The sequence below is a fragment of the Oncorhynchus mykiss genome, chromosome 28 (genome assembly GCF_057628025.1).
Source record: "Oncorhynchus mykiss isolate SJ-2025 chromosome 28, ASM5762802v1, whole genome shotgun sequence".
Classification (NCBI taxonomy): Eukaryota; Metazoa; Chordata; class Actinopteri; order Salmoniformes; family Salmonidae; genus Oncorhynchus; species Oncorhynchus mykiss.
In genome coordinates, this window is record NC_143049.1 from 13502698 (window position 1) to 13527394 (window position 24697).

Below are 24697 nucleotides of genomic sequence, written 5' to 3' on the forward strand. Positions count from 1 at the left end.
CAAACCATGTAGCTAAAAGTTATGTCAAATCAGTTCAAGCTACTGTATATGCTGTTATGGCCATGTGTTTACACCAACACCTCCACAGCAAGCAGACAAAAGTGGTTAGCTTGTTCTCATGGAACACACTGATGACTGCTTAGTTACACAAGGAAACTGAGGCAGAGTGACTGTTACTGAAGCAGCAGTACGAAGGAGGATCCCTTTCCCATAACTCCCAGGCTCACATCCACATCACAGGAAGATATCTTCTGGTTAATTTAGTTGACTTTATTAAGATATCCATTGGTCCAACAGGGATACAGTGGCTTGCAAAAGTATTCACCCCCCTTGGTATTTTTCCTAATTTGTTGCCTTACAACCGTGAATTAAAATGGGGTTTGTATCATTTGATTTACACAACATGCCTACCAATATGAAGATGAAAAATATGTTTAAATGTGAAACAAGAAATAAGACAAAAAAAAATAACTTGAACGTGCATAACTATTCCCTCCCAAAGTCAAAACATTGTTAGAGCCACCTTTTGCAGCAATTACAGCTGCAACTCTCTTGGGGTATGTCCCTATAAGCTTGGCACATCAAGCCACTGGGATTTTTGCCCATTCTTCAAGGCAAAACTGCTCCAGCTCCTTCAAGTTGGACGGGTTCCGCTGGTGTACAGCAATCTTTAAAGTCATTCCACAGATTCTCAATTGGATTGAGGTCAGGGATTTGACTAGGCCATTCCAAGACATTTAAATGTTTCCCCTTAAACCACTTCAGTGTTGCTTTATCAGTATGCTTAGGGTCATTGTCCTACTGGAAGGTGAACCTCCGGCCCAGTCTCAACTCTCTGGAAGACTGAAACAGGTTTCCTTCAAGAATTTCTCTGTATTTAGTGCCATCCATCATTCCTTCAAATCTGACCAGTTTCCAAGTCCCTGCCGATGAAAAACAAAAGAGTACAAAAAATATGTTTTGAGGTAAAAAATGTTAAAAAAAATACACAACTGCAAACTTCAAGGAGTAGGGCATTCAAGTTGGTCAGATGGGAATCCATGATGTCATCGGCCTCCCCTCTTGCTTGAGGAACAATAGAGGAGCGATAGAGAACAATAAATGAAAGGCCCACCTCCCACTTGTGTTATGTCATGACTTACCTGGACCAACTATTGAGATGTGACTTTTGTTAAAGAGCCACTGAACACCCCAATTGGCATGAGTTTTTTGTTGTTGCTCATTACAAAAACGAGATTTCAGTCAAGTAGGTGTGTTTCCTGACCGATTCCGTGTATGGTTAATTATGTTTGTCCCTGATGAGACACTGTAGATGCGGAAGCCAATTTCACTTCCTCAAAATAACCAGAATGAATCTAAGATAACTCAAGAAATCTGTAATACATTTTTACGTTTTTACAGAGGTTGTTTTAGTTGCACAATTGTACATGTAACTAAGGTGTTTGGTGCAGTATTTCTTTAAGTTAAAAAATGTAACACGTGTCGTCTTACAGTATGTAAACAAAGTCAGAGCTACTGGGCAGGTCTGTCTCACTGTCTATGCTGTTGGATACAGAGCAATTACTGCAGCTGTTCACCCCATGTTAGAGGGCAAATGGACACTGCAAAATCAAAACCCAACCTTCATTTACCTGTTGTGACGCACAGGTACAACTCCATTTTAGACATGACTGACTTTATGACCAAAATGATCTTATTTACACTTTGTAGTCAGTTTTGACACTAGAATAACTGTTTCTGACCTGAATCGATGCCACATAGGCCATTTTCAAGATATGTGAAATAACAGTCTAAAAATCACTTCAGGGCAAATCAATCGGATTTTACCATTCAGATACGTCACATGGACGGGAATCAGATTTCGATTTGGCTTCAAACCCCCTATGAAGGTAGTTTGAAATGTGGCTTGACATATCCGATTCCATGTGCTTTTTGGGTGTTCAGAATGCAGGAAAAATATCAAATTAGAATCTAATATGCGAAAAAATAGGATTTGAGTAATTTCCAACTGAAATGTGAACCAGGCTTTCGATGGGAGAATAATTTCATTCAAATAACCAAAATGACACGAGCAAATTGGTTGAAGGGTCATTACTGGTGATTTTCCCTTCTGGGATGGGTAAAAAAAAACGCATCACTACTATAATTCAGTGAAATCTTCCCAACCCCATAACCCATTGTGTTCGATTCTGAAAACTGAAATAGATTTAATCAGATGAAACATGTAAAAGCATTACAGACACAAAACACTAGTCTATCTGCTATTGTGGGGCTGTTATAGGTGGATAAGCAAAAGCCCAATGACAGCGAGTCCGCCTGCTTCTCTCCAATCACCTCCCACTAACACTTCCTGATAATAATTATATCTGCCGCTTGTCTACCTCACTTAAACTCAGACTGCATGTCTCACAACGGCTAAACACAAGACATATACGAACATTTCACAATGATTAGTAAGCATACTGTAGCACAGCTGATTTGATGTGTTGTTCCCAGTAACGCCAGCACGCTGAAGACTCCTTCCATCAAATCAAATCACGTTTTATTTGTCACGTGCTTTGTAAACAACAGGTGTAGACTAACAGTGAAATGCTTACTTATGGGTCATTTTCCAACCATGCAGAGTTAAACTCAAATAGAAATACTGACACGAGGAATACATGCACAGTGAATAACGAATAACAATAATGAGTCTTTAATGAACCATGTGTTTAATGAGTTCGAAACCATTCCATTGACTCCGTTCCAGCCATTACTCTGACCCCGTCCTCCCAATTAAGGTGCCACCAACCTCCTGTTGTGTGTGTGTGTGTGTGTGTGTGTGTGTGTGTGTGTGTGTGTGTGTGTGTGTGTGTGTGTGTGTGTGTGTGTGTGTGTGTGTGTGTGTGTGTGTGTGTGTGTAGCATCAGTATGCATGTGTGAACACGTCATCTGTGTGTGTGCGTGTGCGTGTGTGTGCATGTTGGGGTGTCAGTGTAAGTATGTGTGAATATGTGGGTAGAGTCCAGTGTGTGCAAAAAAGGGTCAATGCAGGTAGTCCGGGTGGCCATTTGATGAGCTATTTAGCAGTCTTATGGCTTGGGGGGTAGAAGCTGTTCAGGGTCCTGTGGTTTATTAGTATCAGCAAGTTAGGTTCCGCATGCTACGGGGAGAGACTTGGGACACCTATAGAATATAATCAAATGTAACTTCATTAGTCACAGCTGTGATAATCAGAAACCTTTTCTTGAAGGTTAGAAATGGAACCTTTAGGACGCTATCAAGAACCCTTTTTCTACGGTCCTATAAAGAACCATTCATAAAATGTTCTATATAGCTCCAAAAAGGAAGAATGTTCTTTAAAGGATCTTTCTCAATCTCAAAGGTTCTAGAAATAACCCTTTTGAAGAACCATAAAGGGTCATTTCTTTTCTGCGTAGCCATATCAAACAGTATTGTTAAAATTCTATAGGCTATATTGTTGTGTTAACTGACAAGTTGAATCAGGTGTGCTAGATCTGGAACTGCTAAAGTTCCCAGAGGAGAGATTTGAGAGCCACTGATTTAGACATCAGTTCTTAAACGACACAAGGCCATATATGTCTTTCTCAAGACACTGACACTGGCCATAGTCATGTTTCACATGTAACGGCATAACACAACAGCTTACATGAACTGGAATGACATTCTCACGCACTGTTGAACAAATAGAGCTGTGCGCAAACCACACCCCAAAAAGTGCTACATTTTCATTATCACTAAAACAGCAAAGAACCCTTTTGTGAACTGCAAAGAACCATTGAGAGGCCCAAAGTGTTCTTTGAGTCATTATTGTTCCACATAGAACCGTTCACCAATCCCAAAGAATACTGGAGGAACCCTATTTTCTTAGTGTGTAGGACACCTGATAGAGCTTAAGAAGCCAAAATTACCAAAGAAAATATGAAGAGAAACGTGCAAAAACAAAAAAAATACCTCTAGCCTATATTCTTAAAATACAAATGAAAATAACTTTAGACCTTGACCACTTTAAAAAAAGGTTGATGACTTCCACCCCTCACACCCTCAGCCTACTGAGTCCACAGGTCCCACTTACACAGAGCTACCCTACCCTCTCCAGGTGAAATCCTGCTACTAGTGATGTCCAGCCACCCGTCAACCTGCCCTCTCGACCCCATCCCCTCTATCCTTCTCCAGACTACCTCTGGGGACCTCCCATTCATCACTTCCCTCATCAACTCATCACTGACCCTCTGACTTCTATATGGCCAGAGTTGCTCCACTCCTCAAGAAACCAACACTCTTCCACTCTGAAATGTTTTTTATTTTTTATTTTTTACCCCTTTTTCTCCCCAATTTCGTGGTATCCAATTGTTGTAGGAGCTACTATCTTGTCTCATTGCTACAACTCCCGTACGGGCTCGGGAGAGACGAAGGCTGAATGTCATGCGTCCTCCGATACACAACCCAACCAGCCGTACAGCGCTCATCCAACCCAGAAGCCAGCCGCACCAATGTGTCGGAGGCTACACCGTGCACCTGGTAACCTTGGCTAGCGCGCCCGGCCCGCCACAGGAGTCGCTGGTGCACGATGAGACAAGGAGATCCCTACCGACCAATCCCTCCCGGACGATGCTAGCCAACCTCCCGGTCGCGGCCGGTTACGACAGAACCCAGGGAACCCAGGGACTCTGATGGCACAGTACAGCGCCCTTAACCACTGCACCACCCGGGAGGCTTCTATTCTTTTATATATATATATATTTATATATATATTTTTTTTTTCTTCACATTTTCTTTTTGTTTAAATGTTACCCCGTTTTTCTCCCCAATTTCATGGTACCCAATTGTTTTAGTAGCTACTATCTTGTCTCATCGCTACAACTCCCGTACGGGCTCGGGAGAGACGAAGGTTGAAAGCCATGCATCCTCCGATACACAACACAACCAAGCCGCACTGCTTCTTAACACAGCGCGCCTCCAACCCGGAAGCCAGCCATATCAATGTTTCGGAGGAAACACCTTGCACCTGGCAACCTTGGTTAGCGCGCACTGCGCCCGGCCAGCCACAGGAGTCGCTGGTGCGCGATGACACAAGGCTATCCCTACCGGCCAACCCCTCCCTAACCCGGACGACGCTAGGCCAATTGTGCGTAGCCCCACGGACGTCGCGGCCGGTTACGACAGAGCCTGGGCGCGAACCCAGATTTTCTTCACATTTTCAAACAGTACATTTATATTTATACCCTATACATTTGGGTGAGGTTTTTTTCATGCCTGAGTAGCCTCGTTTTACTACCAAAAATAAAATTAAACCATCTAGTGTTCAGCCAAATAACAACACACTGTCAAATACAGGTAGCCTAGTCAAATAATTAACATCCAATCACATTAACCGGCAAACCTTCACTCTTGCGCAGACATTTAGAAACGAAACATGACATTAGAAAAATAAGCCACAGAGTTTTTTGAGCGAGAATAAAGACAACTTTCGACTAGTAAGACATGTGTAAAAGCAATAGGTACCATTAATAAGAAGGGACTAGAAGCATTTTATATGGTATGCTACGGAGTGGCTTGGACTGGCAAGCCCCATACTATTGTGGAGGACTTAATTCTTCCTGCTGACGCGGATATGGCTGGGACAATGCTGGGGGAAAAGGCCCAAAAAACTATACAGACAATGCCTTCATCAAACAACACTGTTTCACGACGTATCAGTGACATGGCAAGAGATGTTTTGAAACAATTACTGTTTCGCATACAAGCCAGGGAATTATATGTGTTACATCTGGATGAGTCAACAGACGTGGCAGGCTGGCACAACTGCTAGAACATATCTGTTACGTTTATGGGGGGTCAATTAAGGACGACATCCTCTTCTTTTTTATTTATTTATATATCTGTTATTTTACCGGGTAAGTTGACTGAGAACACATTCTCATTTACGCTAACAACCTGGGGAATAGTTACAGGGGAGAGGAGGGGGATGAATGAGCCAATTGTAAACTGCAAGCCACTGGAAACCAGAACAACATGAGAGGATATTTTTTACAGTACTGGACAGCTTTATGACATCAAATGGACGTTGGTGGTCAAGATGTGTTGGTATCTGCTCAAAAGCCATGACAGGGAAACATAGTGGAGTGGAAACGCATGTGCATGCAGTTGCTCCCGAAGCCACTTGGGTACACTGCAGCATCCACCGAGAGGATGCTTGAAAGACATTTTGGACCCGACAGCGAAAATGGTTAATTAACCTTGTTAAAGCAAGGTCCCTGAACTCTCGTGTATTTTCTGCATTATGCAATGATATGGGTAGCGGCCATGTAACGCTATGACAACATACTGTGTGCTGGTAATCAAGGGGCAAAGTATTGACAATTTTTTTTGAATTGAGAGACGAGCTTAAAGTCTTCTTAACTGACCATAATTTTCATTTGTCTGACCGCATGAATGATGAGATTCTCACACAACTGGCCTCTCTGGGTGATGTTTTCTGTCGCCTGAATGGTCTTAATCTAAAATTACAGGGACTCTCTGCAACTATATTCAATGTGCGGGACAAAATTGAAGCTATGATTAAGAAGTTGGAGCTCTTTTCTGTCTGTGTCAACAAGGACAACACACTGGTCTTTCCATCATTGTATGATTTTTTTTGTGTGCAAATGAACTCAAGCTTATGGACAATGCCAAATGTGATATAGCAAAGCACCTGAGTGAGTTGGGTGCGCAATTACGCAGATACATTCCCGAAACGGATGACAGAAACAACTGGATTCGCTATCCCTTTCATGCCATGTCTCCAGTCCACTTACCAATATCTGAACAAGAGAGCCTCATCGAAATTGCCACCAGCAGTTCTGTGAAAATTGAATTTAATCAGAAGCCACTGCCAGATTTCTGGATAGTGCTGCGCTTAGAGGTTCTTGCCTTGGAAAATCGCTCTGTTAAGACACTGATGCCCTTTGCAACCAAGTACCTATGTGGGAGTGGATTCCCGGCCCACACCCTTCTCATTAACTCATGGTGAGTTATTCACTTCCCACGAGCCGGGTTGTGACAGAAATGTGCACTCATTCTTATGTTTAATAAATGTATTGTATAGGGTGTGTGACAGGCTTTACAATGATGGCAAAAAAACAACATTTAAGAGTGTGCTGACCCTGGTGCTAAAGCAGCATCTGGAGGTTGAATGTTTGAAGGGGTTCGGGACTGTAAAAATTTTGGAAACCACTGCTCCGGATAATATCTTCTGCTAAATGACTCAAATATAAACGTAAAAGAGAGTATTCCCTAAATGATCCTCCTCCTGTCATAAACAATACCCCCTGTATCTGTTTTGCCATGGCACCGTGATATAACACAACACCGGTCATATCCGCCAGACATCTGTCGGTGTGGTGCCATGGAGCAGTGTGCGTAGGAGTTGAGCGAAAATGGTCGCTAGGCCTGATTCCCATCTACCCTACCTAACTTGATAAGAGATGACTCTTGGCTGCTTTCAGACATCAACTGGGGTAAAAAAAAAAAGGACTTCTGCGTCAGTGGCTATGGCAATTCCTGTGGCAGACGCCTGCTTGATCATCCTTAAATCCTCAGCCATGAAAAGTACATGCCACTTTGACATGAGTGAGATTATTGGTAATAACATGTGTGGAGTCTGCTCAGTGAAAGGTGAAATAGGTTAAATGGTCATTTTCCATAAAGATGACTATGATAGTAGCTTCTGTCACAGGCTACTATTATAGAGTTGGGTTTAGCTGACAATTTGACCAAATTGGTAAATCACACAAAATGTTGTGCTTCCATTCATTTTCAGAATAAATGTGTTTTTTTTTTGTAGGCTGGCACATTTGCCATTAGGTGAATGCTCAGAAAACATCTAATCTTTGATTACTTTTGAGAAATGTGTTCTTCCTGGAAATTAAAGCAGTGCATGCTGTACATGTTAAAAGATTAGTCTGGAACACAAAGCCCACTGGGCACACACTGGTTGAATCAATGTTGTTTCCACGTAATTTCAATGAAATTACATTGAACCAATGTGGAATAGTTGCTGAATTGACGTCTTTCCCAGTGGGAGGCTATGAATAAAAAGTGACAACTGAAGGGATAATTGTTTTGTATAGAAGATAAAGCTGCACAAATTAATATATTTTGTCTGTAGTAAAATCAGATGAAATGTTAATTACATTAAATTAAATGATAATTCATTGTCAACCTCATTTCAAAATGGAAACAGAATTGACCACACTGCCATCTAGTGACATCCACTGAACGTAAATTAGGACCCTGCACATTGTCAGCTAACCCATCTACACATTTTAAATTGAAGGGGCACTATAACCACACGAGTTAAATTGGTACAGCATTCTTACTCACATGTGCAACAAATATATTATCTTACAAGGCACACCTTAAAATATATTAACAAGCCAGAATCAACAATACCATGCACCCACTAGTGGTCAAAATGGTTTTTTTCCACTCCAAAGATAAGGTACAGTACTGTATTCTGTGTGGTGGAATTGCAGTACCATTCGAAATACAAACATTTTCCCACAATGCACCATAATTTACAGCATGCTGCAGTAAAACGTTAGTTCTTTTCACTGTTGATAATTACCTAACATTACCGTATAACTGAGTTTTCTGTTACAGTGTAGCCTACACCTTTGTTGTAAAACCACGGCCTTGGCCTGCTTTCCTCCCTACTTACTGTAAACGAACAGATTAGGAGTCAGCTGAAGCAGCGTGTTTATTTTCTTTCCATTGCATGTAAATGAGAAAGTTGCTACAGTGGGAATGAATGGACTCATAGAGGGGCACACATACTGTCCGTTCGTTTTCAGGGCCTAGAGAAATGTTCACACACGCACACATACACAGTATCCCTCAAATACTGACGGCTAACTTTAACCTCTGCGTTCACAGCTTGGGTTGTTGACTTTAGTTTCTGGATGCAGTCAATGGTCTGGAGGTAGCACTGGTCCAGAACGAGGGGGAATACCTCTGAGGAGAAGGATGGAGAAAGGAGTCATTGAAACCTGGAATGACAAATAGGTCAGCCTGTTTATGTACTGCTGTGTTTACACAAGTTTGTTTGGCTTGGTGGGTTATTGGGCATTTTGGAATAAATCTACACCTTTCTGCGTAATCCAACTTTCATACAACAATATAAAAACTGTTTGGTTAAAATGTAATTTATTTGAAAGTGATGACACTCCTTTAATTTCTAAAGCCATCAGGAATAGGTATGATAATACTAAGGCTACATAGGGGTTTGTTTATTCCTTGGTGACACAGGAGTGACTGACAGCTCATTTAAGTTGCATATGAATACAATTTAATATTATATATAATTGTATTCCTTAGCCACTTATATGAGCTGTCAGTCACTAACTGAAGTGAGCAATAACTTTAGAGGAAATTATGGTTTCATTTGTGCAGATTGACTTGAAAGGGGATTTCAATCAAGATCATGCATGTTTGGTACAGCACAAGTGTGAAATGTAAATTGGTAATTCAGGAACACTCAGAATGCACACCTCATCCACTAAGTCGTCACATCGTTTGAGAGGATGTTTCCGTATTGTTGTGATGCATTTATTGGATGTAACAACTCTTCGCTCCATCAACAAAAGCTGTGAAGTGTATTTTGTGCAAAAGCAGCACCGTTGCAGTGAGAACCAACAGTAGCAAGTAGAGCCCTTTGCTGTCTTACCTAGTCATGGTCACAGCTAACTAAAACGCTGGTAGTAGAACACTACACAGAGTGCCTCACCTTCAATCCTAGGAGGTGTGCATTGCAACACAAGCAGTTTTTTGTTTCTCGCAGCATAAAGGCTTTCTTCATCACGTCCCAAAGTCTGATATTTTTGTCTTGTGGCACTTTTTCTCTTTTGCTCAGTCCAGCCGGGACCCGCCAATCTCCCACAGGGTTCTGGGAGAAATAGTGTGGTATTTCAAGCAGCACACTAACTCAGCCATGGGTTTAAATTAAGCGTGATGTGGAGGGGTGGAGGGAGGGAGAGTAGAGGGGGAGCAGGGGGTTCTGCTGAAATCCTTTTGGCTAACATAGTAAGAAAATAACTCGGATGTTAGGTTAGGGGTAGGGGCCACTCCCACAAGGATACACAGTCCAGTAGACAGCTTTTTGGAATCCACTAGTGGAATGAGATGCACAGGTCATATATTATATATACAGTGAGCTCCAAAAGTATTGGGACAGTGACACATTTGTTGTTGTTTTGTCTCTGTACTCCAGCACTTTGGATTTGAAATGATACAATGACGATGAGGTTAAAGTGCAGACTGTTATGTTTAATTTGAGGGTATTTTCATTCATATCGGGTGAACCGTTTATCGGGTGAACTTTCTCACTCATTATTCACGATTCATTCAGGATTATCCGTAATCATGGTAGCATCCACATTACTGTAGAAGTGTTTAGAACCATATTCTATTCTTATTTACAATAAGCGTGACTCCAAAATGACACAATACATTATTTACCATTCATTTCTATTGGGCACAAAATAATCTGAAACACAACCAAAACAAACAGAAAATGCAACCAACAAGTTTGTAGAGTCACAGGCTTGATGTAATCATTACGAGCTAGGAATATGGGACCAAATACTAAACTGTTGACTACTTGAATACACATGTAATTGAATTTGTCCCAATACTTTTGGACCCCTAAAATGGGGGGACTATGTACAAAAAGTGCAGTAATTTCCAATGGTTCACCTGATATGGATGAAAATAGCCTCAAATTAAAGCTGAGTCTGCACTTTAACCTCATCGTCACAGTATCATTTTAAATCCAAAGTGCTGGAGTGCAGATCCAAAACAACAAAAAATGTGTCACTGTCCCAATAGTTTGAGATCACTGTATATACAGTAAGCATTGGGAACATGCTCTAAGGAACCGACAGTATAGACTGGCAGAGCGGGGAGTTTGTGTAGCTTAATGTCTACATTCGTTTTCAACCACTATTCCCTCACATCTGGTTTTAAGTCAGAAGTGATTAGCCGCGATAGCTTTGAATAATGTTAAACTATTGAGGAACTTTACTTTCTTTACTATTTGGTTTGGGGCTGTCAAATATTTATGTGTGATACTGTAGCCTGGATACAAGTATCTGGGAGGATCCATGTTGAAACTTAAAGGTAATTTCAGATTGCGCCGTCATAAAAAAAAAATAGTCAGACTCCAGTCACCCAAGTCATAGACTGTTCTCTCTGCTACCGCACGGCAAGCGGTACCGGAGCGCCAAGTCTAGGATCAAAAAGCTCCTTAACAGCTTCTACCACCAAGCCATAAGACTACTGAACAATTAATTAAATGGCCACCAGGACTATTTACATTGACCCCCCCCCCCCCCCAGTGTTTTACACTGCTCCTACTTGCTGTTTATTATCTATGCATAGTCCATTTACAAATTACCTCGACTAACCTGTACCCCCGCAGATTGATTCGGGATCGGTACCCCTGTATATAGCCTCATTATTGTTATGTAATTTTCTTACGTTACTTTTTGATTTTATTTCATTTTTTTTACTTTAGTTTATTTACTAAATATTTTCTTAAATCTATTTCTTGAACTACATTGTTGGTGAAGGGCTTGTAAGTAAGCATTTCACGATAAGGTCTACACCTGTTGTATTTGGCCTATGTGACAAATAAAATGTGATTTGATATGCAGCGTTTACCGTGAGACAGCAGGGAACATTGCCTTTAATTGTCAATGTGTTCTGAAACAGATCTTCAGCGATATGGATTGAATAAAGCCCTAACTAAACATTAGCATCTTAACTGTGATGTGTGTTGCAAACACACTGCGGCCCTCTGTACTATATCTTACAAACACACTGCGGCCCTCTGTACCATATCTTACAAACACACTGCGGCCCTCTGTACTATATCTTACAAACACACTGCGGCCCTCTGTACTATATCTTACAAACACACTGTGGCCCTCTGTACTATATCTTACAAACACACTGCGGCCCTCTATACTATATCTTACAAACACAGGTGCTAAGACGACGACACAAGTTTGACATGACAGTGACATTTAGAAAAGAAAAACACCTATGGACAAGTCCATGCATACACATCAAATAATGCAGACACATTCTATATGCACTGACCAGTCATGCAATCAACAATAGGAACCACTGTGTAACATCTTCATGTCAAAGTTGATAAACCTTTTGGTCCGCAGGTGCCAAGTTGGCTTTGATTGGCTTACTCATATTCACTACATGGGGGCAATCAAAGCAGGTTGTCGTCTTTTCGTGGTCAACAGAGTTAGCAGGAAGCAGTCAGGAAACCAGGAACCAGTAATTACATTGTATTGCTGAAGAAGACAGGCCTGCTCCATTCCTGTCCTTCCTCAGAGTTGATATGACTGGACAAGAGGAACTTAAGGTTTTTTGGGGACGTGGTTGAAGTCCAACAGGTTAAGCAGCCAGGGCCTTTAATACAGCTAGCTAACTAATTCTCCTGGTTTGTGTCTCTGTCCTGCTTGTGTTGTCGCAGCGCCTGCAGAAAGACGTGCTTGACTTGGTTCATCATGTCACTGCAGAGCTGCAGGTCCTCAGCCTTGGCCTGGAGAGTGCTCCTCAGCTCAGCCCTCAGAGCCTCGTTCTCCCCCTGCAGCACCGCCAGCCTTGGGGACAGAGGGAGAGAAACACACAACAACACGTCAACATGGTTGTGTGCTTCAGTCAAGAAGGAGTTTGTAATGTATAAATACCCTCTGTGTTTTTTGAGCTGTTATTCTTCATAGAAAGTAAAACTCCAATGTATACATGTACAATGTGTCTGACTCCCAATTGGGCCGATACAGTACATGTACAGTATTTCTAGTATGTCATACTCAGTATTCTTGTGAGTTTCTAGTTTGTTATATTCTCTATTCTTGGGTGTAATCTCACTGAAGACGTTCAATCTTATTATAATTGAACACAGTCTGGAGATACAAACTGTCAATCTGTGACAGACAGGGTCACCCCCCCAGGAGTTCGAGGAGAGACAGAACAGAAGACAAAAAAAAAAAAAAAAAAATCAGGCTCACTGGGTACTTAGTTCAATGACTTGGGCCTCCCTGGAAAGGTCAAGAGGGCTTCGAGGGGATGATGATTCCCTCTGTCTCCCACTAGACGAGGCTCCTGGGATGGTAGAAAAGAAAATAACAATAAAAATAAGACGGAAATAGCAGTTATGGATCAATATAAATCCCATTCTCAGTCTTGTCACTGTGCTACTGTTATAGATCAGTGTGCCTACCTTGAGACTTACCTCCAGTGCCCTTGTTGCTAGTTTTTCTGGGAGTCAATCCTTTGCCCAGATCCAGCTTTGCTTTTTCTAGCTGCTGCTCTAGGGCTACGGCCCTTCTGCGTTCTCCTTGGAATTTTTGCTCTGTCCCTAGGCACCTCTGCTTCCCTTCCTCCTCCCTGTCACATCAAACACACCAGCCCAGTCTCTTACTACTATATCCCAATCATACCAAGACAAAAACCTGCCCATTTTAAAATGCTGTGTTCTTTTTATATATCTGAAAGGTGTAGCCAGTAACAAAGCCTGTACTTTTATTTCTGCCAACCGAGGTAGTCATGATTGCGGTATTATGTTTAAAAACTGCATGATCATCACGAAAATTCCCTTCAGGTACTGTAATCTGGTCATTACAAAGTAAGGAGGCTTACATTTCCATGCCGGAAAGAAGTAAAAACACAAAGGTTAACAGAGAGGTTGAGACAAAGCAGTAATAAATAAAAAAAATTACAAAAAGGCACACACCCAATATTAGCAATCTAAACACCCACCCATATGATTTAGTAAAGGACAGGAAAAGAAACTAAACTAATGTAATGCACACAATACACCCGGACATTTGTGTTGCAGAAATGAAATCCATTGGTAGTTGCTGTACGTAATACCTGGATTGCTGGAGCTTGACAAGCTCTAGGAGCCTATCTCTCTCCACACAGGCAGCCTCACAAAGGGTCCGAAACTCTGTACACTCTGCCTTCAGGTACCTCACCTCCTCTGAACAGTTCTGACAACCTGAAGGAGCTCCTGCATCTCTGAGATAGTAGTGGTAAATTGTATCAGTAGGTGTAGTCCACCACAAACAGGTTTTATTGTACATCGAATAACAGTTAAAAACATTGGATGATTTGTACCAGATTTTATGGAGGCTAAGACTTACCTGACCTCTAAACTGACCCCAGCTGCTGACTCCACTAGTTTATGTCCAAGTTTAGATACTGAACTATATGAGAGAAAAAAAACATACATTTAGATAAATAATATATTAATATAATCATTGCACAATCAATGACACTATCAACTGATACTTGAATAATTTGTAGGCAAGGTAGATGAGTCATATATCCCTGAATGTACTATAATATTTGACATTTATGACACAAGATTATCTTATATTTATGACTCCCACTTGCACACATACCGGGCTGAGCTAATCCTCTTACTGCTGTCTCCCCCTGCTGTCAAAGGCCAGAAGCTGCCAGTGGTCATCTTGGGGCCTGATTGACCGCCTTCCTCTCTCTGCAACACATTTACAAAATCCATTCTGTTTAAATTCCAGTCCTGAATTCCATAGGTCAGTTGCATTTGAAAAAATGCTACCATAAAGCATCATTGCTACATTTTTCTATATTGGAAGCGACTGGAAATAAATGGAACTAGCCCAAAACGCTGAAGCCAAAACTCTTCAGTAAATAGCATTGACATCAATCACTAGAAGTATTTTTATCTCCTTGCAGAATCACAGTCAGTTTACCTTTAAGGACAGTTGCTGTATCTCGTCCTCCAGCTCTTTCACTTTGGCCTCCCTCTCGAAGACCATGTGTTTGAGCTGCTGGATGAGGGATGTGTGTCTCTGGGCCTCGCTGCTCAGCTGCTGCCCTAGGTTCTGCTGGCTCTCCTTAGTCTGCGCGTCCTGCTGGCTCAGCCTGCCCAGCACCTCCTGCAGCTGGCTCTGCTGCTTCTACGGTGTTCACGACAGGACAGACAGGGGCGGGAGAGGGGGCAGGGGACAGGTGGAGAGGGAGACAGGATTAGGGGGACAGGGGACAGAATTAGGGGAGGACATGTCAAGGGACACTTCACTCTAGAAACTTGTGTACTACTGTATGTGTTGATAAGTGAAGTGAAGCATCAGCATCAGCATATTACTAACTAAGTTAGTAACTGATGCATCAAACTGATTATTCTGTGATGTGTATATGTATTTGATGTTTGCAAATGCAGTAGGTCTACAGCATTATTTATTTACCTATATTTAATCATCAGGGAGTGCCCATTGAGACCAGTGTCTCTTTTACAAGGGAGCCCTGTATATTTCATAAAATACATCAAAAATAAAATACAATATAAAACAGCACAACACATATTGCACAGACAAACATAAATCTACACAATATACATAAAACACAGTCAACTAAAACAAACACATTCTTCATTATAAAATCCTATGTCCCCTGCCTGAACTGCACTAGGACACTAACGCATCTATTTGAAATGTATTTTGGACCTAAAGGCTGACTTACCGAACTCTGCAGACACCAAAGGAGTCTCCAGACTTAACCAACCCTGTAAACGGGTTTGATAACTTGTCATTTTAAATCTTAATAGTGAAGTTAGTTGGAGAAGGGCTTAGTTAGGTGGAGAAGCTTGTGGAGAAGGGCTTTGTAAACAAAAAGAGAGTAATGATGTGATCTACGGGACTTCAAAGAGGTCCAGCCAAACTTTTAGTAAAGAATACAGTAAAGAGTAATAAAACGCTCCTGTGATAAAACGAAGGGTGCTATGAAAAAGGCAACTGCACTTTGATAAATAGAATCACCATAATCAAGAACAGGTAGAAAGGTTGACTGCTTCCTGCTGACTAGTGAGAGACGAGGTCTGTTTCTGTAAAAAAAAAGTATATCTAACAAGGTCCTTCGTATGTTTTTCAAACAATAAATCATTGTCAATCCAAATACCAAGGTATTTGTATGCAGGGACTCGTTCAATTATAGATCAATCCGATGAGTGAAGATGTAATCCATCTGAGACAATGTTATGAGAACTTGAAAATATGGGCTCCTTTGGGATTCTGGCAAATATATCTACTTCCCCAGTGTCAGATACCATAGACTTCTAGTCATTGTGCTAACGCTAGTTAGCAACTCCCTTCCAACTGCACACAGAGACATAAAAATGGTATCCACGAGTTCACCTGACTCTGGGGAAGTAGATAAAGAGAGAACGGTTCAGAATATAAGTGATCAATGAAAGAAAACCATGAAAATACATATCGCCTTTTTAGATGTAAAAATACAATACCAAAATGATGATGTATATTATTTAGGGTTAGGAAAGTACTTATGAATAATAAAAATAAAAAAACAGGGTTGGAGAGCCTGTCACATTCGTCGTATTGATGAGACCAAGGCGCAGCGTGATGTGAATACCCCTCTTCTTATTAAACGAAGAACACTAAACAAACGAACAAAATAACATATGAACGTGAAGCTATAACACGAGTGCTGACATGCAACTACACATAGACAATAACCCACAAAACCAAAATGGCAACCTAAATTGGATCCCCAATCAAAGATAAACAGCTGCCTCTGATTGGGAACCAATTCAGGCCACCATAGACCTATATTTACCTAGACATACCAAAACCCCATAGATATTCAAAAACCCTAGACAAGTAGAAAATACACATACCCACCCTCGTCACACCCTGACCTAACCAAAATAATACTGAAAACATAGATAACTAAGGTCAGGGCGTGACAGAGCCTTTACTCACAAAATATGTTGGTGAATAAAAAAAACAGTGGTTTGATTCACCCTGAAATTGCCGTGTTCAATTGTTCAATCCATGAAATATTGGAAGGTGAGAAAAGTGTACAATAGGGGTTGAACAGTAGTCCTTTTAATCTACCATAATAATCCTCACTAATCAGAGAACTGTGATGACAATGGTACAGTTGTGAACCATGCGCCAGGGTCCAGGTTTAAACTGCTACGCATGGTGTGCGTTCCATAATTATTCAAATAGGCTACATATCCCAGATTATTGCTTATATTTACAATCGCCTTAGCCAAACGGCTTACTCATTTGCCTACCTTTTATCAATTTGTAAACTACAACGCATGGAGGATGGTGTTATTTCTATCAGAAAAAAAGAAAGTAGATGTTGTTCCACTTGGAACCGACAGGTTGCGCGACATTATTCATTGTTTCATCGCACGTAAAGGTGGTGGACTTATGAGGGAATTAAGTCAAGGTCAGAATACGGCGTATCAGTAGACACACCTTCATTTATTTGATCTCCACACCAAACAAATAGCGGGTGAATTTCATACTATTCTCATGTTTAAGTTCAAGGTCAGAATATGCGTAGAGCAAAAGTGCATAAAAAGGCAATTATGTTCCATTTAGCGCTTAACTCAGGTTGAAATTCTTCCCATGATGCACTCAAAGTTCTAATATGATATACCAATATAACGTACATGGGTTCATACTAGTATTTGAAACTTATCTTTAGAATGGAAAAGTCACAAAAGTGCAAACCATGCCCATCTGGCACTTGAGACAGGCTCAATCAAACACTCAAAGCAGTTCAAAGAAAACTATTTGAACCCAGGTCTGCTAACATACCAGTAAGGCATCCACCAGCTCATCATCATGCTTTCCTTTGTCCAGCAGGGTGGAGATCTGGGTCTTTAGTGATTTCACCTCAGTGCCCAGGTTTTTGTTCCTGGCCTTGGAGCCCTCCAGCTTCTTCTTCACATCCTTGTGGTCCTTCATGAGGGAATCATAGTCCCCCGTCATCCTCTAACCACACATGCCAGGAGGAGAGAAGCAGAACTAAGGCTGGAGTTCAATTAAACCTCAAAATCTCAAAAGAGCTACTGTGTGAATACCACAAGGCAGGTTTGATTGAACTGTCAATCAATTGTCAATCAAGTCTGGCTCTTCCTACCTCCAGAGTTTCTCTCTTCTCCCTCTCCATATTGCGGATGTAGCTGAGGTTCCTGTCCTGGGGGGGTGTCTTCTGCAAGGCCCCGCCCCACAGTAGATCCTCTTCAACGCTGACGAATGACGGCTGCTTCCTCTGAGCTGATTGGCTCAGCTGCTGCTCCAGGTCCCGAACCTGGGGACAAATAAACAACAGAGAAACATTAAAATGACTACATTGCAGTCTACAAATCACCTTGTATGTATTTTAATAGGTTATTGTGTGATCAATATTCTGTGCCTCGAAAGTTCTTCCAATGACCGCAGGCAGTCAGCTCACCCTAATCTGGAGAGCCAGTATCTGCTGGGAGCGACCTCTCCAGTTCCCTGGGCTGGTCAGTAGCTGCTGGATGCTGACTTCCTCTCCTATCTCACTGGATAACACCTACAGTAGGAACAAAAACATGCCTGGAATAGTATGCCATAACCTTTGAAATGTTTGAACTTTTAACAAACGGCTGTATACACACCTTCTGAGCTATTTTCAATTCCTGCTTGACAGCTTGAATCTGGTTTCGATATTCTGTCATCTTGAATTGTGCAGCAGATAGTTTTTCCTGTAGAGATTTTACCACTGGACTGATCTGTTGGTGAGAGGAACACAGTTATAGCTGTCATTGAAAAGTCACAATATTGACACAAATACAATTAGCCGGGTTTGCTTAGAATAAACATGTACAAAAGGTTTTTGCTAAAATGCAATCACAGCTACAACAACATAAGCATTTCTATGTGGCAGTGTTCTCTTGAGTATTGGCTCATATTTGTTCACGGCTTAAAAATGATGATTAGTCATTAAGACTAATTACCTCCTGGAAGTCCTGGGATGACCTCATGTCTTGTGGCTTTACATCCATCTTCTTCCCAGGAGGACTAAGCAACAAAGCACTCTGGAGCTAGAGGATTTAACAAAATTGCAATTATTTTAATTACATACCCATCCAGTCAAGAGCTTACATCATCAGTCTATAAAGCAATACCGCTGGCAAATGGCTGATTGGGTCAAGAAGTGGAAAGTCTCGGGCATTTATGTATAAAATTGGGATTTTGCATCCAAATGTCATTGTCAATTGACAGACTGGACATGAGATGGAATTCGGGTTTGTTACAGTTGTTGATTCTTCGTTATAGCAATGTTAAATGATAAGTTCTTTAAACATCCCATTTACCTCTTTCTCAAGCTCTTTCACTCTGTTGCTAGTTTGTTTTGCTTTAACTTTTTCTCGTTCCAGTTCAGAAGCAAACTCTCGATTCCTCTTAGAAAGCTCAACAATCTTGGTAGCTGCCGCATCTCCCGCCAAGCCAGATGTACCTTGGACAAGATAGTCATAAAATCACAAAAAAAGGACATATGCCACTTTAGACAACATTCCCAAAGTCAAATGGAGCTCTGAAAGTGAGAATAAAACAAAGACAAAAACATATATATCATAATTTTACTCTGAATGTAGCCAAATCCAATGCTTATCACCCAAAAGATAAATTGTTCATTCAAGTTTTTTCATATACTGTACAATACCTGCTAAAGCCAGCCTGTCTTCCTCCCTCTTCTTCTTCAGATGTTTAATCTCAAAGTCTTTCTCGCTCACTAGTTTGAATAGTCGGCCATTTTCATCCCTCAGCTCCCTCACCTGGTCCTGCAACTGTTCATTTTCATTCTGTAACAGCCTGGGGGGATTAAAAACCCATTAAAGTCAACATTTTAATATGGAGGATGATAAATTCCCTCCAATTACAAACGACAATAACAACACAGTCATATTTAGGTTTATGAAAGTTCTCCCCTAAAAGACCCACAACTTGCATTGTGCTACAATTGCTATTTCAAAGCTAATGAAAGCCTTAGTCCAAAACAATTGCTCCAAACACTAATCCATTTGGGTAATAATGAGATAGGTACATATAATGAATTCATAATGCTACAATGCCTACAGTAAGCATAATGTTAGGCTGTATTGGGGGAGGAAACTTTGTCTAACTTTAATAATATAATCTAATAATATTTCATAGAGCTCACGTTTTACTACAATCATCCTCGTGATGAATGTCTAGCTGGGACAGGTCCAGATTGTCCTGGATCTCAGTGGCCTTCTGCTCCTTCTTCTGTTTCTCTAGTCTTCTCTGGAGACGCTTCTCTTGTTGCTCCTGCAGAGCCTGGAACTGTAGACGAAGGTTATCCTTTAGTCCATCATCTTCTTCCATGTTGTACAGAAATGTCCAACCCAGAAATTCCAGTCCCTTGGTGTTGAAAATAAATGTTAATTTAGCTGACAAAACAAAGAAAAGGGTAGCTAGCTAACTAACACTGTTAATTTGGGGTCCATTTAAATAATGTAATGCATTCTTAATGACATGCATTTACATGGTAGTTACATAGGAACGTACAGTTGAGCTAGACCTGCATTTGAAATGCCAATGTGTACAGTTACATGCTAATTTCCATGAAACACAAACAGGAGCTAGAACAGATCAAGGTAAAAATGTGTTTGATATTGGATCTCCGGTTTTCTCTCATCAATAGCTATTGAATCAAGCATGCTATGACTATGAAGATGGTAGATTCTGAATAAGGGGAAGATGGAGAAAACACCACAGCTTTGTTTTGGTTGAAATTCATTTGTATATTATTATTTGTAGCTTTCAATCTTCAATAGTTCTTACACAAAGCGTGCCATGACTATGATATATTCAGAATGAGGGGAGGATGGACAAAGCTCCCTTGCTTTTTTCTCTCTAGAAATTGCATTTGTATTTTTTTTTTTAATGTTCAATAGCTCTTACACATAGCGTGCCATGACTAAGAAAAGTATACAGTGCATTCGGAAAGTATTCAGAACCCTTCCGTTTTTCAACATTTTGTTATGTTACAGCCTTATTCTGAACTTTATTAAATTAACGGTTTTCCTCATCAATTTACACACAATACCCCATAATGACAAAGCGAAAACAGGTTTTTAGAGTTTTTTGCAACAAAAAAAAAGAAATACACACGGCACATAATAATCCCTCCCTTTGTGTAAGAGCTATTGAAGATTGAAAGCTAAAAACAAAAAAAAGGAAGAAAAATAAATCTACCTAAATAAAGCTATTGAAGATTGAAATCCGGAAATCGTATTATTACAAAAATAATAATAAAGGTGTGTATATTTCTCCATCCAGACGATTCAGAATATACCATCTTTATAGCCATGGCATGCTTTGTTCAATAGTTATTGATGAGAGAAAATCTAATATTCACCGAATATCCTAAAACAAATTTTACCTCGGTCTACAACGGTTGTATAAACTGTAACTTGGTGGAGAGGAGGGGTGGGGTGGTTATGGTTACAAGACACTAGACCTACATCCAAACAAAATATGTTTTAGTAATTAACAATTCACTTCGTGTAAAGTATGCTTAGGCCTAGTCTCAGAGGTTTTAAACCTCACTAGCATCATATTTTAAGATAGCCCGGCGTTGGCTAAGGACGTTATTAAGGCCAGCTAACTAACGTTAGTTTAGCTAACTTAGCTAGCGAACGTTAGCTGTTATAACAGGCAGGATATTAAACTATTCATTTACAACTCACCTTTGTAACAACGTTCTGCGTCGAGCTACAACATAACAATACACAGGTTGCTGAACAATTGAAATATCTGTGGTTATAAGCTTGACATGTCACAGTTCACGAAACGTGTGTAGAGCTGTTTTGGTATTGGTATACTTCCTCGTCCGATCGAACGCTAGTGTATCCATGGCAACGGGTCCCTCCTTAGAGGCACGCACCGCGCAACAGGTGGGGGGAGCATGGAGGTGGGGAGATTGCAAGCGGTGGCACATGCAAGTGTACACCATAATGAGTAAGTGAAAACATGTTTTTAGAAATATTTGCACATTTATCGAAAATTAAATACAGAAACATCTAATTTACATAAATATTCACACCATTGAGTCAATACTTTGTAGAAGCACCTATCTTGGTAAGTCTCTAAGAGCTTTCCACACTTGGATTGAGCAACATTTGCCCATTATTCTTTTCAAAGTTATTCAAGATCTGTCAAATTAGTTATTGATCATTGCTAGACAACCATTTGCAGGTCTTGCCATAGATTTTCAAGTAGATTTAAGTCAAAACTGTAACTCTGCCTCTCACTGTCTTCTTGGTAAGCAACTTCAGTGGAGATTTGGCCTATCACTTTACCCCTACCTACATATTACCTTAATTACCTCGACTAACCTGTACCTCCGCACATTAAATTGCCTCGTTATTGTTATTTTATTGTTGCTCTTTTTTTTTTTACTTTAGTAAATATTTTTCTTAACTCTTATTTTTCTTTAAACTGCATTGTTGGTTAAGGGCTTGTAAGAAAGCATTTCATGGTAAGGTCTGTTGTATTTGGTGGCAAATACAATCTGAGTTGATGAGTGTCCGTATCTGTTTTAGGGCATAAACTACATGACCAGAAGTATGTGGACACCTGCTCGTCGAACATCTCACTCCAAAATCATGGTTATCAATATGGAGTTGGTCCCCCCCTTTGCTGATAATACAGCCTCCATTCCACGACATGTGGAATGCAGCGGAGACTTCCATTCAGCCACAAGAGCATTAGTAAGGTTGGACACGGATGTTGGGTGATTAGACCTGGCTCGCAGTCGACGTTCCAATTCATCCCAAAAGTGTTCGATGGGGTTGAGGTCAGGGCTCTGTGCAGGCAAGTCAAGTTCTTCCACACCGATCTTGACAAACCATTTCTGTATGGACCTCACTGTGTGCACAGGGAACTATCATGCTAAAACAGGAAAGGGCCTTCCCCAAACTGTTGCCACAAAGTTGGAAGCACAGAATAGTCTAGAATGTTATTGTATGCTGTAGCGTTAAGATTTCCCTTCACTGGAACTAAGGGGCCGAGCCCGAATCATGAAAAACAGCCCCAGACCATTTTTCCTCCTCCACCAAACTTTACAGTCGACACTATGCATTAGGGAAGGTAGCATTCTCCTGGCATCCGCCTAACCCAGATTTGAAGGTCGGATTACCAGATGGTGAAGCGTGATTCATCACCCCAGAGAACGTGTTTCCACTGCTCAAGAGTCCAATGGCAGCGAGATTTACACCACTCCAGCCAACACTTGGCATCGGGCATGATGATCTTTAGGCTTGTGTGCGGCTGCTTGGCCATGGAAACCCATTTCATGAAGCCCCTGATGAACAGTTGTTGTGCTAATGTGACTTCCAGAGGCAGTTTGGAACTGGGTAGTGAGTGTTGAAACCGAGGACAGACAATTTTTACACGCTACGTGCTTCAGCAATCGGCATTCCCGTTCTGTGAGCTTGTGTTGCCTACCATTTCCACTTGACAATAACATCACTTTCAGTTGACCAGGCAGCTCTTGCAGGGCAGAAATTTCACTAACTGACTTGTTGGAAAGGTGGCATCCTATAACGGTACCACGTTGAAAGTCACTGAGCTGTCAATATTTGTCTATGGAGATTGCATGGCTGTGTGCTTGATTCTATACACCTTTCAGCAACAGGTGTGGCTGAAATAGCCAAATCCACTAATTTGAAGTGGTGTCCACATACTTTTGTATATATAGTGTATTTCACCACAAACCCCGCAACACTGTGCCAAAATATTAGTATGTTGCTTGTGTCTGTAAATTGGTGGTTGTAACGTTACACGCCATTCCAACCACATCCAATCAAAATGTGTATACATTTCACAAAAGAGGTCATGTGTGTAGACGCAAAAATATATTATTCTCTGCAGATTCTTTCAAGCTCTGTCAGGTTGTATGGGGAGTGTTGCTATACAGGTATTTTCAGGTCTCTCCAGAGATGTTCGATTGTGTTCAAGTCCGGTCTCTGACTGGGCCACTCAAAGACATTCAGAGACTTGTCCCGAAGCCACTCCTGCGATGTCTTGGCTGTGTGCTTTGGGTCGTTGTCTTTTTGGAAGATGAACCTTCGCCCCAGTCTGAGGTCCTGAGCACTCTGGAATAGGATGCTACCACCACCATGCTTCACTGTGGGGATGGTGCTAGGTTTCGTGATGCTTGGCATTCAGGCCAAAGAGTTCAATCTTGATTTCATCAGACCAGAGAATCTTGTTTCTCATGGTCTGAGTCTTTAGGTGCCTTTTGGCAAACTCCAAGCGGGCTGTCATTTGCTTTTTACTGAGCAGTGGCTTCCGTCTGGCCACTCTACCATAAAGGCCTGATTGGTGGAGTGCTGCAGACATGGTTGTCCTTCTGGAAGGTTCTCCCATCTCCACAGAGGAACTCTAGAGCTCTGTCAGAGTGACCATCAGGTTCTTGGTCACCTCCCTGACCTAGACCCTTCTTCCTCGATTGCTCAGTTTGACCAGGCGGCCAGCTCTAAGAAGAGTCTTGATGGTTTCAAACATCTTCCATTTAAGAATGATGGAGGCCACTGTGTTCTTGGGGACCTTCAATGCTGCAGAATTGTTTAATACCCTTCCCCAGATCTGTGCCTTTGACACATTCCTATCTTGGAGCTCTAAGGACAATACCTTCGACCTCATGTCTTGGTTTTTGCCCTGACATGCACTGTCAACTGTGTGCCTTTCCAAATCATGTCCAATCAATTGAATTTACCACAGGTGGACTCCAATGAAGTTGTAGGAACAAGGATGATCAATGGAAACAGGAT

At 41.2% G+C, this 24697-nt stretch overlaps 1 protein-coding gene across 2 annotated transcripts; it reads right to left on the reverse strand.

The window, feature by feature from the left end:
* Positions 1–11695: 11695 nt before the first annotated feature.
* Positions 11696–21779, reverse strand: ccdc13 (coiled-coil domain containing 13). Of its 2 annotated transcripts, none has more exons than XM_021589166.3 (16): positions 21611–21779; positions 20059–20279; positions 19561–19709; positions 19211–19353; positions 18851–18937; positions 18512–18625; positions 18322–18426; positions 18007–18177; positions 17682–17858; positions 14802–15008; positions 14469–14566; positions 14208–14270; positions 13936–14082; positions 13295–13449; positions 13071–13164; positions 11696–12662 (listed from the first exon to the last, which is right to left on the reverse strand). In XM_021589166.3, exons 2-16 carry the CDS (start codon positions 20241–20243, stop codon positions 12488–12490), a joined length of 2070 nt encoding a protein of 689 aa, XP_021444841.3. In that variant the 5' UTR covers positions 20244–20279; positions 21611–21779; the 3' UTR covers positions 11696–12487. The 2 variants fall into 2 exon arrangements, with proteins under 2 accessions (XP_021444841.3, XP_090081530.1); XM_090225404.1 differs by having other exon boundaries at positions 20059–20201; positions 21611–21778.
* Positions 21780–24697: the final 2918 nt, after the last annotated feature.

Excerpts from the sequence above, each read along its gene's own strand:
- ccdc13 (XM_021589166.3), bottom strand. The coding sequence starts at position 20,243 with ATGGAAGAAGATGATGGACTAAAGGATAACCTTCGTCTACAGTTCCAG. Across the intron at positions 14,271-14,468 it reads AAGAGGATTAGCTCAGCCCG|TTCAGTATCTAAACTTGGAC; the intron begins GTATGTGTGCAA and ends TCTCTCATATAG. Across the intron at positions 12,663-13,070 it reads GTCATTGAACTAAGTACCCA|GCTGGCGGTGCTGCAGGGGG; the intron begins GTGAGCCTGATT and ends TCTGTCCCCAAG.